The sequence below is a fragment of the Sycon ciliatum genome, chromosome 4 (assembly GCF_964019385.1).
Source record: "Sycon ciliatum chromosome 4, ocSycCili1.1, whole genome shotgun sequence".
Classification (NCBI taxonomy): domain Eukaryota; kingdom Metazoa; phylum Porifera; class Calcarea; order Leucosolenida; family Sycettidae; genus Sycon; species Sycon ciliatum.
The window spans coordinates 2361274-2375360 of NC_088646.1; the positions used below are offsets into that span (position 1 = coordinate 2361274).

General features: G+C 49.2%; 2 protein-coding genes and 1 long non-coding RNA gene across 4 annotated transcripts; 1 reads left to right on the forward strand and 2 right to left on the reverse strand.

Annotated features, from left to right (window-relative positions):
• Nucleotides 1–459: 459 nt before the first annotated feature.
• Nucleotides 460–2262, reverse strand: LOC135813589 (uncharacterized). The gene is made up of 2 exons (XR_010553024.1): nt 2213–2262; nt 460–1000 (listed from the first exon to the last, which is right to left on the reverse strand). It is a non-coding gene; the product is annotated as an uncharacterized LOC135813589 (long non-coding RNA).
• A 1565-nt stretch (nt 2263–3827) lies between these two features.
• On the reverse strand, nt 3828–6768 carry LOC135813590 (uncharacterized). Of its 2 annotated transcripts, none has more exons than XR_010553025.1 (4): nt 6086–6768; nt 5678–5732; nt 5482–5586; nt 3828–4553 (listed from the first exon to the last, which is right to left on the reverse strand). XR_010553025.1 is itself a non-coding variant. In XM_065326679.1 (4 exons), exons 1-4 carry the CDS (start codon nt 6430–6432, stop codon nt 4513–4515), a joined length of 327 nt encoding a protein of 108 aa, XP_065182751.1. In that variant the 5' UTR covers nt 6433–6767; the 3' UTR covers nt 3828–4512. The 2 variants fall into 2 exon arrangements, 1 of the variants encoding a protein (XP_065182751.1); XM_065326679.1 differs by lacking the exon at nt 5482–5586 and having other exon boundaries at nt 6086–6167; nt 6284–6767.
• Nucleotides 6769–7664: 896 nt separating this feature from the next.
• On the forward strand, nt 7665–13673 carry LOC135813875 (D-galactonate transporter-like). Its single transcript, XM_065326897.1, has 6 exons — nt 7665–8191; nt 8862–9149; nt 10310–10364; nt 10702–10908; nt 11158–11478; nt 11887–13673. The coding sequence occupies exons 1-6, from the start codon at nt 7980–7982 to the stop codon at nt 12661–12663; spliced, it is 1860 nt and encodes a 619-aa protein (XP_065182969.1). The 5' UTR covers nt 7665–7979; the 3' UTR covers nt 12664–13673.
• Nucleotides 13674–14087: the final 414 nt, after the last annotated feature.

The window sequence follows — 14087 nt, forward strand, 5'->3', positions numbered from 1 at the left end:
AGCGGAAAGAGCGGCGACAAACATCACATCGAAAAGAGTCAGATTCACTGACATGATGGCGAATAGATACAGTGGGGACATCCGTGGACACAGGACAGCGATGCACAGCCAGTCCTCCAGCGCTCCTCAACCACCGCATGCACTTCATACATTGCCTGGCACCCTTCTGTTGTCACACACACACACACACACACACACACACACACACACACACACACACACACACACACACACACACACACACACACAATGTACCATGTATACGCCCGTCGCAAGAGAAGCACGCAAATCTGCAAATGCACTGGATGTGCACCCACAGATTTTCTTTATAGCAACGATAGCGGATCTGATTCTGATTGAAACAGATCAAGACAAGCGCCAGATAACTGTCTAATCCACACAACTGGCGAAGCCATGCACACACACACACACACACACACACACGACCCAAACAGGAAATTCTTGATGAACATTGTATAATGCCATGCAAAGCAGTAGCCACCATACTTCAGGAAGTCAGTTGTGAAACAAAAATAATTCAACTACAATGTGTAGGTAAGCTGGCGGCCAAAGCACAACATTGCAGCGTGATGATATTTGCCTAAGGATTGCAGTTTGCAGACCACACCATGGAAGCAGTGAATACAGAATTATTGTAATGTCATACAAAGACAAGCAAAGAAGTGGCCACCATACACCAGAAACTTGCAGAAAGTCACATATCCAACAGATAGAGAAGTGAACAGCATCTGGTACAGCCCACACAAAACCAAGCTGACCTGATACTCGTCCGAAGATCGTAAGTGGCAGATCCTTTTCAACGATAGCATGCAGGTGTACGGTACACGCATGGACAAAATCTGACCGTGTCACCGGCATACATTGCCATCACATGCACAGTAGAAGCACAATAAAAGCAATGGAAAAATATGAAGGGGTTGCTGAAGCATCTTCACACTTCAATTTCAGACTTCGATGTGGTCGTCACGGGGTGATATACCTGCAAGATTCAAGTGATACAGAAAGAAAGCACAAGGTCGTGAGGTAGGCTATGAGACACCACAAATGGGTCACCTACATGTATGTTCAGGGCTGGTGTACACACACACGCAGAATTATCATAATCGAGAATTTCCCAAACTACAGAAGAGCAATGAAATCCATTTGCATGCACAGGAGCAATTTGCAGTATGATGCGCAGCTCGGGAATACACCTGTTGGCAATGAATTACATTCCCATTGGAATTCCCATTCACGTGGGATTCACAGAAGCAATTTGGCAGTGTGCTGCGCAATGCGACACGACCTGGGATTCTGCGTGCGATGCAAACTCGCATGCACAGGAGCAATTTTGCAGTATGATGCGCAGCTCGGGAATACACCTGTTGGCAATGGATTACATTCCCATTGGAATTCCCATTCACGTGGGATTCACAGAAGCAATTTGACAGTGTGCTGCGCAATGTAACACGACCTGCGATTCTGCGTGCGATGCAAACTCGCATGCACAGGAGCAATTTTGCAGTATGATGCGCAGCTCGGGAATACACCTGTTGGCAATGGATTACATTCCCATTGGAATTCCCATTCACGTGGGATTCACAGAAGCAATTTGGCAGTGTGCTGCGCAATGCGACACGACCTGCGATTCTGCGTGCGATGCAAACTCGCACAAAATACCATTCACAGAATCACGACAAGACGTCAGCGATGCAACAGTGCCTTGCTGACGTGCCTCAAGTCAAAGCTCAATGAGAATGCGTTTGTCGGTTACAACTGGTACAAATGTACAAGCAATTTCTGAAAATGCTCCTGTGAATCCTACTTTAAGCAGTGCAGGAATGTCCCTCCTCCGCTCCCCCCCCCCCCCTCCACATCCTCAGGGAACTTGACGAGGAAGGGTGGTCTTCGCGGTTCCCAACATCTATTTGCAGTTTCTGGTCTCCACTATGTCTTTTCAATGGGGATTTGTACGTACCATAAAAGCAAGCCTAAAAATGAACAGCACATTTGCCGTTCCGCCACTGGGGAGGATGCGTTCCACAGCTATCCTGACAAGATATTCCGAGAAGCGGTGCTGAGTGCAATGCATTGTGAAACTGAAAAAGCTGACCAAGCCGCGGCATATAACGTCTAAACTTCAATTGTAGTTCGCCAGCTGACTACTTTCAGACTCCATGTAGGTCGGAGTACATCTGGAAGTTCCACTCACCATTGTGCCGTCCTTCTTGGAATGCAGAAATAACGCTTCTTCTCGAGACCGCGGCCTGTGACAGAGAAAAAGGAAGGAGCATCGCTATCGGCATTGGTCCTCTGCTATCACCGATTGCCGAGTTGCACAGTTCACTCTAACAAGACTGAGGATGTTCAAGAACTCCCCATCCATACCATTATTGGAGTAAGAGGAAAGGTCAGATTGCCTAGTTCCACCTAGCATTCCTGGATGCCAGGATGTACTGCCCCCCGCCCCTCCCTTCTACTGCATGGAAAGGGCAACATATGTCACAGCGTTCACCAGTACAGTCGGAGGAGAACATGGGAGAAGGCAAAAAAGGGCAACACACATGAATCCCTTATAAACAAGCAGTGGCAACTCTAGCACCAGAAATGTTGGACTTACACCCCAGCCATTGCCGCCGGATTCAGCGGCTTCTTCTTCTTGGTCTTCCATCTTGGAAGCACTCCTTCCCGTAAGTTCAGTCCTGGGATCGGGAGTACAGTCGGAGGAGGACGTCGGAAAAGGCAAAAGGCAACACACATGATTCCCTTATATTAAAGCAAGCAGTGGCAACTCTAGCACCAGCAATGTTGGACTTACATCCCAGCCATTGCCGCCGGATTCCCACGCTTCTTCTTCGTCGTCTTCCAGTTCCCAGATTCCATCTTGCAAATACTCCTTCCCGTAAGTAAGTGCAGTCCTGGCCTGGGTGGATGCCCAGTACATTGACGATGGCGGAGATGGAGCAGGTCAGGGAGCCCTATAGGGGTCCCGAGAGCAGATTGCGGCCAAATTCGGGACGATGCCGGACGCCAGTCAGTATTACCCATATAAAAACCGCTCTGTGAGCGGTTCTGAAAAACCTCTACTGGTGCAGCCCCGTCGTAAAAGTAAGAAATTAGAACTGGCGCATTGTCCTCCCAAATGTGAACTGATCCACCTAAATCGCGATTGACGGGACCCGAACGCACCAGTAGCACGAGGTTCCTACCTGTGGATGCAGCTGGGGACGCTGGTCCATAGCCAAAGCCAAAGGCTGCAAAGGTGGGCTTCGGGGTAGGTCTACGTACTGTAAGTGTTGTATGGTAACTTGATCAGCGCCGACGCCGGCTGTGATCCTGTGCCCTCCCGACCTCGTGCTACTGGTGCGTTCGGGTCCCGTCAATCGCGATTTAGGTGGATCAGTTCACATTTGGGAGGACAATGCGCCAGTTCTAATTTCTTACTTTTACGACGGGGCTGCACCAGTAGAGGTTTTTCAGAACCGCTCACAGAGCGGTTTTTATATGGGTAATTTCAGTTCTTTTTCTGTTCCCTCCCCCATACCGGCCCTGCTCCGAAGATAAACATGGTGAGCACGCGCGCGATCCACTGTATGTGGCCATGCGACTGCAGTAGCACACTGATACATTCCAGCCCTCCCTGCACACAGACACATTGTGACAAACACGCACATGCACATGGCACACACGGGCACGCACGCACACACACACACACACACACACACACACACACACACACACACACACACACACACACACACAATGTACCATGTATACGCCCGTCGCAAGAGAAGCACGCAAATCTGCAAATGCACTGGATGTGCACCCACAGATTTTCTCTTTATAGCAACGATAGCGGATCTGATTCTGATTGAAACAGATCAAGACAAGCGCCAGATAACTGTCTAATCCACACAACTGGCGAAGCCATGCACACACACACACACACACACACACACACACACACACACACACACACACACACACACACACACACGACCCAAACAGGAAATTCTTCATGAACATTGTATAATGCCATGCAAAGCAGTAGCCACCATACTTCAGGAAGTCAGTTGTGAAACAAAAATAATTCAACTACAATGTGTAGGTAAGCTGGCGGCCAAAGCACAACATTGCAGCGTGATGATATTTGCCTAAGGATTGCAGTTTGAAGACCACACCATGGAAGCAGTGAATACAGAATTATTGTAATGTCATACAAAGACAAGCAAAGAAGTGGCCACCATACACCAGAAACTTGCAGAAAGTCACATATCCAACAGATAGAGAAGTGAACAGCATCTGGTACAGCCCACACAAAACCAAGCTGACCTGATACTCGTCCGAAGATCGTAAGTGGCAGATCCTTTTCAACGATAGCATGCAGGTGTACGTTACACGCATGGACAAAATCTGACCGTGTCACCGGCATACATTGCCATCACATGCACAGTAGAAGCACAATAAAAGCAATGGAAAAATATGAAGGGGTTGCTGAAGCATCTTCACACTTCAATTTCCGACTTCGATGTGGTCGTCACGGGGTGATATACCTGCAAGATACAAGTGATACAGAAAGAAAGCATAAGGTCGTGAGGTAGGCTATGAGACACCACAAATGGGTCACCTACATGTACATGTATGTTCAGGGCTGGTGTACACACACACGCAGAATTATCATAATCGAGAATTTCCCAAACTACAGAAGAGAAATGAAATCCATTTGCATGCACAGGAGCAATTTGCAGTATGATGCGCAGCTCGGGAATACACCTGTTGGCAATGGATTACATTCCCATTGTAATTCCCATTCACGTGGGATTCACAGAAGCAATTTGGCAGTGTGCTGCGCAATGCGACACGACCTGCGATTCTGCGTGCGATGCAAACTCGCACAAAATACCATTCACAGAATCGCGACAAGACGTCAGCGATGCAACAGTGCCTTGCTGACGTGCCTCAAGTCAAAGCTCAATGAGAATGCGTTTGTCGGTTACAACTGGTACAAATGTACATGTACAAGCAATTTCTGAAAATGCTCCTGTGAATCCTACTTTAAGCAGTGCAGGAATGTCCCTCCTCCGCTCCCCCCCCCCCCCCCCTCCACATCCTCAGGGAACTTGACGAGGAAGGGTGGTCTTCGCGGTTCCCAACATCTATTTGCAGTTTCTGGTCTCCACTATGTCTTTTCAATGGGGATTTGTACGTACCATAAAAGCAAGCCTAAAAATGAACAGCACATTTGCCGTTCCGCCACTGGGGAGGATGCGTTCCACAGCTATCCTGACAAGATATTCCGAGAAGCGGTGCTGAGTGCAATGCATCGTGAAACTGAAAAAGCTGACCAAGCCGCGGCATATAACGTCTAAACCTCAATTGTAGTTCGCCAGCTGACTACTTTCAGACTCCATGTAGGTCGGAGTACATCTGGCTTAAAAGTTGACAACAACGGCGCACCCACATAAGCAATGACCACCTTACCTGTACTGTAGCAGTACTTCCGAGTTCCCGTATGGGAGTTCCCTGCACTGTGTGTGCAATAGCAGCCTCATCGGACCAGTTCAATGCGACGCGGACAGTCCGACACTGAGGAGGACATTGAAGAAGTCAGAGACAGGAAGAATGGTTGATTTACAATTCAACTAGCAAGGCTGCACACCCACGAAGTTCCACTCACCATTGTGCCGTCCTTCTTGGAATGCAGAAATAACGCTTCTTCTCGAGACCGCAGCCTGTGACAGAGAAAAAGGAAGGAGCATCGCCATCGGCATTGGTCCTCTGCTATCACCGATTGCCGAGTTGCACAGTTCACTCTAACAAGACTGAGGATGTTCAAGAACTCCCCATCCATACCATTATTGGAGTAAGAGGAAAGGTCAGATTGCCTAGTTCCACCTAGCATTCCTGGATGCCAGGATGTACTGCCCCCCGCCCCTCCCTTCTACTGCCTGGAAAGGGCAACATATGTCACAGCGTTCACCAGTACAGTCGGAGGAGAACATGGGAGAAGGCAAAAAAGGGCAACACACATGAATCCCTTATAAACAAGCAGTGGCAACTCTAGCACCAGAAATGTTGGACTTACACCCCAGCCATTGCCGCCGGATTCAGCGGCTTCTTCTTCTTGGTCTTCCATCTTGGAAGCACTCCTTCCCGTAAGTTCAGTCCTGGGATCGGGAGTACAGTCGGAGGAGGACGTCGGAAAAGGCAAAAGGCAACACACATGATTCCCTTATATTAAAGCAAGCAGTGGCAACTCTAGCACCAGCAATGTTGGACTTACATCCCAGCCATTGCCGCCGGATTCCCACGCTTCTTCTTCGTCGTCTTCCAGTTCCCAGATTCCATCTTGCAAATACTCCTTCCCGTAAGTAAGTGCAGTCCTGGCCTGGGTGGATGCGCAGTACATTGACGATGGCGGAGATGGAGCATGTCAGGGAGCCCTATAGGGGTCCCGAGAGCAGATTGCGGCCAAATTCGGGACGATGCCGGACGCCAGTCAGTATGAAGTAGCGAATTGCGGACCGCCACGTAGATTGGGGTCGCGGGGTCATAATCCACGGGCACTACTCGTACGTACGTTGCTCCAAAAAAGGGCACTGCACTGTTCCACAGTTGCTGTTAGCGGTCGCCAAAGGCACTTGGTAGGCCGGTAATTGGGTCACGTGTCAACAATGTGTCAACAACGTGCCAACAACGTGTCGACCACGTGTCTTTAGCGGTACACTAATTTTGGTGTCCCCAAACTGAAAACATCGAGCACCAGTATGGAAAGGCTTTAGACAGAAAGCCTTTCCAATGAAGTAGCGAATTGCGGACCGCCACGTAGATTGGGGTCGCGGGGTCATAATCCACGGGCACTACTCGTACGTTGCTCCAAAAAAGGGCACTGCACTGTTCCACAGTTGCTGTTAGCGGTCGCCAAAGGCACTTGGTAGGCCGGTAATTGGGTCAAGTGTCAACAAAGTGTCAACAACGTGCCAACAACGTGTCGACCACGTGTCTTTAGCGGTACACTAATTTTGGTGTCCCCAAACTGAAAACATCGAGCACCAGTATGGAAAGGCTTTAGACAGAAAGCCTTTCCAATGAAGTGGGCTCAGCTGACAGCACGTGTTCGCTTTGGCCGAAACGGCAAGAACGTGTAGTGTGAGCATGAGGTGTACAATATGCGGTTTCCCGCGACAACTCAAACAGCGCGCGCGCGGTACCACACTCAGTCCACAGGCTTTTTTTTCTTTTTTTTTCAGGCTGCATGCATGGTAGATCTACATCATGTACGTACTGATGACGATGTAGCCTACGCGTACTGCATGCTACAAATACATGTACCGTACTAAAATAGGCGCCGGCGCGCCTTACCTGTACTCGAGTACTCGTACTACTGTCTTCCCGGATCCCGCTAGCTAAACATGCCCCCGACCCGTTGGTAGGGGCAACAGCATATGCGTGGGCACGCGTCGGCGCGGCGTGAACTGACTGTCGACATGTCATGTACGAGACATGTAGATCGTACAGACCATGTTACATGTAGATCTACCAGGGAGTAGTACGGTATTGTACTACATGTACTCCCTGATACCGGTACAGCGTCTAGTTGTAGACAAGTACATGATGGGCCAGGTCATCATGACAAGAATGAAAACTATCCGGCCAGGTGACAGGACAAAAATAATGACATTGGAATAATGTCCACAATTCAAGAATCAACGGCCCGGCTGTGAGTGGTTTGGGTCTGCCACCTGTGATATTTTTCTTTGAGGGCATTCTCCCAGCGTAATGCGAGAGTAGTTGTAGGATCGAGAATGAAGAGTCAAAGTAGCTGGTAGATCCCTGGGCTGCCTCTCTGGATGGTTTCCTTGCAAACTAGCATACTTCAAGTTTGTCTTTGCAGAAAATAAATTGTGAGGTTTGGAGTTGAGCCTTCCCGTACGAGGCACTGGCAGCAGCAGCATTCGGGCAGCTAATCGTCAAGCACGATGGGGACAATCAGTATGCTGAAATCTGCGGGGACATACCCAACCTATGTCCTGTTCATCCTGATGTTGGTCTATCTTGTCAATCAAATGGACCGTTATGTGTTGGCTGTGTCAAGCAAGCCCATGGCAAAGGACATACACTTTGGAGATCGAATATGTGAACTGACCAATGGTAGCAAGTCAGCTGCTTGCAACGCAACAGACGAAGCCAGGTGTGTGTTTGTGTGTGTGTGTGTGTGTGTGTGTGTATGTGTCGTGCGTGTGTGTACGTGCGTGTGTGTGTGGGGGGGGGGGGGGTACATGATGTGCGTGTACATAGGTACATGTATGTGCGTGCATGCATATGTTCGTGTGTGTGTGTGTGCGCGCGCTTGAGCCACACAATGTGCTTGCGTAACGTTCCGTGTTGTATATTATATTATGTATTGTGTATGCATATACGCATGCATTCACATGTTTGGACATGGCCGTGCACTCACACGCTCGTGTTCCTGTGGGTCAGGAGTGATCATTGAAGCAACTCATCACTTACAATGCTTGTGGCTTTGTGGGAGAATACCACTGACCAGCCAGCCCCCCCCCGGGCCCCTACCACCACCACCGCACACATTTACACACTTACACACACCCGTCGTTGAAGAGTTAACGATCAGCTATGTTAAACAAAGCAACGTGTGCTGGGATTACACCACACACACGACACACACACACACACGACACACACACACACACACACACACACACGTATACACACACGTATACACACACGTATACATGCACATCTCTCTGTTCCTGACTCTCCATCATTTGCGATGTGTTTATGTGTGTGTGTGTGTGTGTGTGTGTGTGTATGTGTGTGTTTTGCTATCATGTACGCTGCAGCTGTGTCAGTAGCTTCATCCATGTATCCAATAACAGTAACGACACTATGGCTTGCGACTGGGCGTACAGCGGCACTGGAATTGAGTACGAGGTGCTCGCCGGTCCCGTCTTCATCGTGATGTTCACGCTGGTTGGCGTCACGCTCAGTCCGTTGGCTGACCGCAAGAAGACCAACCGCCGCTCTTGGCTAGGCATTGCCGTGGCGATGTGGTCACTGATGAACGTGCTGGCATCGTTCTCAACGGCCTATTGGCAACTGGTCCTGACTAGACTTGGCCTGGGCGTATTGTGAGTTTCTACGCGCTGCACCTGCTCCTTGTCTATTCGTTTATTTACTCATAACAAACGAAGTAAAAGTGGGGAGGCTTCCTGCAGTTTCGTTGGCCGTTAAGAGTAGAGCCCACACGCTCTCTTCCGTTAACACTGCAAAAGTCAAACTCATTGTGAACCTGATGAAGGCAATTTGCCGAAACGTTGGAATAATTATTGTGAAATGAGTTTGACTTTTGCAGTGTTAATGGAACAGAGCGTGTGGGCTCTACTCTTAACGGTTTTCTCCTAACAGTTACTGTAAATCAACAACTATTCGGCACATAATTATTTATTTTCTGCAATTTTCGGCCTAGGCATATTTGGCTGAAAGTTTGTTCCGGCCGAAAATTTGTTTTGCAAGGTTCAGTGTGCCAGTGTATACAGGCAGCAGCAGTACAGGCCGAAATTTAAATGACGCCAAAATGTGTTTTAGCCCTGGGAGGCCGAAATTTGACCTAGCTATGCGCCCAACACTCATGTGGAGTCAGTACAGCTGGCTCCCTTCTAGGCATCCTTTAGTTTCAGCCGAAAGACAAACGCCGGTGCTGCCTAAGAGCTCTCTGGTGCTAGTAATTCACTATTTTCTTGTAGCTAGTATACACGTGGACAAACCTTTCTCCACCTGCTCTTCCCTGAATTTGAGTCCCTCCTCGAGGGCAGCACTGAGGGCCATTCATATACAAAGTGTCTCAATCTGCGGACAGAACTGTTTCGTCCTTTGTGGACTCGTCAGCGCAGCACAGAGGAAATGAGGCCGAACCAAAGTGTCTATCGATACTAGTACACAACAGATAACTGAATGCAACTCGATAGGACATGGAACTGGATAACTGAAAATGCGTAGCAAGTGCTCTGTAAATCTGTGCCAAGCAACTTCAAGCAGATAGCAGGGGGAGCTGATAAATGAGGACCAAATAAACTTTGTCGAACTCCGGTGTTTTCATTGAAATTGAGCAGTGTGTTTTAAAGTTGTGTCGGTGGCTGCATTACGATGTACATGCACATGGTGCAGCCTTAGGGTACTGCCCTGCACCTGTTTTTGTTTAATGTGTTTCTGAAACTTGCCTTTTTTGGTGTGTGTGTGCGCGCGCGCGCGTGTGTGCATGTGCGTGCGTGTGTGTGGTATCTTGCTACAGTGAGGCAATATGTACACCGTTCGCCGTCAGTCTTATCAATGACTACTTTGACAAAGTAATTATAATTTGCATTCACACTGTTTTCAACTATCCTCTTTCTACTTTGAAGTATATGTACATGCACACAATCTGCAGGTAGAACTGTTTCGACTTTTGTGGACTCATTAGCGCCGCACAGAGACACATAATAAGTATATGCCCCATCATCTGGTGTGCCTGTGCACGTGTGACATATAATTCATGTAGCAGGGCCGCTTGTACGCGCGCGCGCGCGAGATGATTTACTACTGGCATTCAGCTCTAAACCTGTTTCTGCCTGCAATTTAGTGCATGTACAGATTTCACACTGGCAATGCCCCTGATGTTTTGCTCTTGCCCCTACTTGTGTTTAGAATCTACAAGGCACGGCTCTGGGGGTCTACAATTGGGGTATCTACATAGGGTTTTCAATGGCCTTTGCACTGAAGCTGCTCATCAAGTCAGTCGGTTGGAGGTGGACGTTCCGAGTGTCCGGTTTCCCGGGTATTCTCCTGTCAGCAGTCATGTTCCTAACCGTAAAGGAGCCGACAAGGAGATCCCTGTCGCTGTCGCCAGAGCCGGTGAGACAATGCCGTGCGTGTGTGTGTGTGTATGAGCCCACGTGACCCTTGTCGCAGTGGCTCAACAGGACAGGTGTGTGTGCGTGTGTGTGTGCGTGCGCGCGTGTGTGTGTGTGTGTGTGTTTTGGCTCACTTCATACGTATTGTATTGTGTGCAATGGAGACACCTTGTACTTTTTGATGTGTTCTGTGTGTTTGTGTGTGTGCACGTGCATGTTTCTGTGTGGGTGTGTGTGCTTACTACGACAGTCGATGGATAGTTCTGATGAGCTCGTGCCGAAGAAACGGGTGTCCAAGTGGAGCCGTTTGAAGTCAATGGTGCGCGAGCTGATGCGCTTCGAGATCATCCTGGTGGCGCTGACGTCCGGCGTGCGCTCGGCGGGGGGTTACGTCCTGGCTTACAGCGTCAACCAGTACTTCTCCGAGCACGACGTCAACGTGGCGTTCTACATGTCCTGGGTACCGCTCGTTGGAGGTGTGCTGGGCGCTGCGATTGGTGGCTTTGCCTCGGACCGCCTTTCAAAGAAGTACGGCCTGCAAGGTCGCCTCATGTTGCTGGTCGGATCACAGGTAGGCACGGCACAGCTTCATTCACCGCGTGAAGCCTCTCTCTTGCTTGTCAAGGCTGAACTTACTAAGTGCCTGTAACATGATGGTGTCTGCGTAGGCTGGTGTGTTGCTGGTGTGTTGCTGGGCTGTTTGTTTTTTTGCTACTCCTGCGTTGTGTCCGCGGGGTAAATGCGTTCGGATCTCGCGACAGACGCCCTGTTGCTGTCAATCTTTACTGGTCACATTGTCTTCACCTACGTCTTAGTGTTTGTGTGGTGAGCCCATGAGTAGATTCATATTGCCATATTTTGGGGGAGATTATGTGACCAGTTTCTGGCAGCGAGCAAGTACCAGTAAGTGTGTTTGTTTGTGTGTTTGTTTGTGTGTTTGTGTGTGTGTGCTTGTGTTTGTTTGTGTGCATTGCTGCAGCTTCTTGCCGTTCCGTTTGCGTTCGGTGTGGTCTACCTGCCCAACCCGGTGATGGCCTTCATCTCGCTGCTCATCACGTTTGTGTTTGGCGAGGCTTACCTTGGAGTGGCCATTGCCATAGTAACGACGGTTGTGTCGTCGCGTGCTCGCACGTTTGCCGTTGCCGTCTTCATCTTTGTGATCAGTAACATTGGCGGGAATGCGACGCTGCTAGTGCCGACGATGAACGCCGCGCTACCACACGGCTTACAGGACACGCTGACCATTCTCTATTGCTCGGGGTACATCATTGCTGCCTTATCCTTCTTCATCACACTAATGAAGCTGCGGCAGGTGCAAGAGTTACACACGCCGTCGTCCGTGTTGCTCGATGCCGCTCTGGACGCAGATGAAGAGTTTGAGTACCCGTCTAGTCCTGTCGACGACGGCGACGACCGCTCGGCCACCTCACCACTGATCCTTAACCAGCGCCGCAGCACTAGCAACACCAGACTCATGCCACGGCAAGCGTCACTGACGCAGGTCGACGATCGCGATATGGCCGAGTGCCAGAGCTGGTCTCAGGCCATTGCCGTCAACTGGCGGCGTAGCTCCGTCGAGAGTAGACAGCAGGCTGCAGCACACAGCGCTCCCACCACATATGGCGACGAGATGAAGACGTATCGAAGTACTGACGACGTGCAGCGTGCCCCTAAGACAATACATCATGAGGACGACGATGAGGACTTTGATGACGCGTTTCAGCCGTCGATCAGAAATAACACGGACGATGATTAGGTGCCTGGCCGGTGGGTGTTGTAAGATGTGTGATTGACTCTGGGCTGTGTGCTCGACAGCTTTACGGCAAGTCATGCTTCATGGACTTGCCTGGTGTATGTGAGGTATACGTTGCTTTGGCTTCTGGAGTTTGATTCAGTCACTGGGTGTTTCTGTGAGCAATTCCTGGCTTCCAGTGAGCCTTTCTCTGCTCCCATAGATGAACAACATCACGCTTCAATATCCCAAGTTACAGCTACAAAAATAGAGGCAGTTCCCTCTGCTGCTAACTTTTGTTTTGTCTGCAGTTGCTATGTGTTGGGCTGTGTATGGCTGCTGCATGCAGCTGGCCCTGTTCTAGCAGGCAATTGACCTACCCTGTACTATTGCTGGGCATTGTCATTTCAGCCAGCTTTCCCTGATACGTTTCGTTATCCACGGGTGCTCTGCCTAGATTTAACTTTTGGTTTCTAAAGGCCCTGGCCTACAGACCGATTGGTCTGTGCGAACGTTGAACAATGCTTTGTGTAGCTTGATCCACGTTATATTTATTACCTAGAAGTCCTTGTTCAGGATGTGAAAGTCATTCCCGTATCGCCACCACGACGTCTTCCTTATATTTTTTAAAGTCATTCCCATTTAACATCCCTTTTATCTTGTTATCTTTATCTACGGTTTTGTGCTGCCACTTTATGAAGATCCTAGCAAGTTCGATGTTTTTTATTGTAATAGTTTATTTTATTTATTCTTGTAGTGTGGGGGCAAAAAGGTGTCGGATGTGTGTCAGTAGCAGGGAGTCGTATGGGTCTATACGACTCCCTGGTCAGTAGAATGAATCTGATGTATCAGCAGTTGTTTGTAGCACCTCGCTGCCCAGTCCCTGCAAAGGCCATGTAACTTCCAGGGTACGGGTGTTCCTGGCTGCCCACCCGAAGTCCCAGAAAATTCTCTCTATCTTGTTTTTGAATAAACTTTTCATTTGTTTCGGAAATTTTTATAATATTAGTAGTGAAGTCTGATCTACAACATCAGTAACTAATGCTGTCTGTGGGGGGGGGGGGGGGGGCATGCTGCGTCCTCTGACGCATCTCCGGACACTGAACAGCAATTTCTTGGCCTGTTTCTCAGCCAGCTGCAGGCCTACTCAGGCTACTGCCTAACTGGGATGCACTTTTCCGACATGAACTCGCCCATGCATGGGCCGTGGATGCAGCCTCCTGGTAGAGATCATGCAGGATGCATTATTATGCTGCTGCAGCGGCCCAGTGTACTACAACGTAGTATTGTATAAGTACAAATTTTTGTTTGGAATTAACTTTCGCTATAATTATTCGTTTAGGGGGCACAAAACAACTAAAGTTCTTTTTCTGAACGTTCGGGGTGACAGAACGCGACCAAAAACGACTTAGTACGTAGCAAGCCTGCTGGTGGAATGCTCCAGCGAA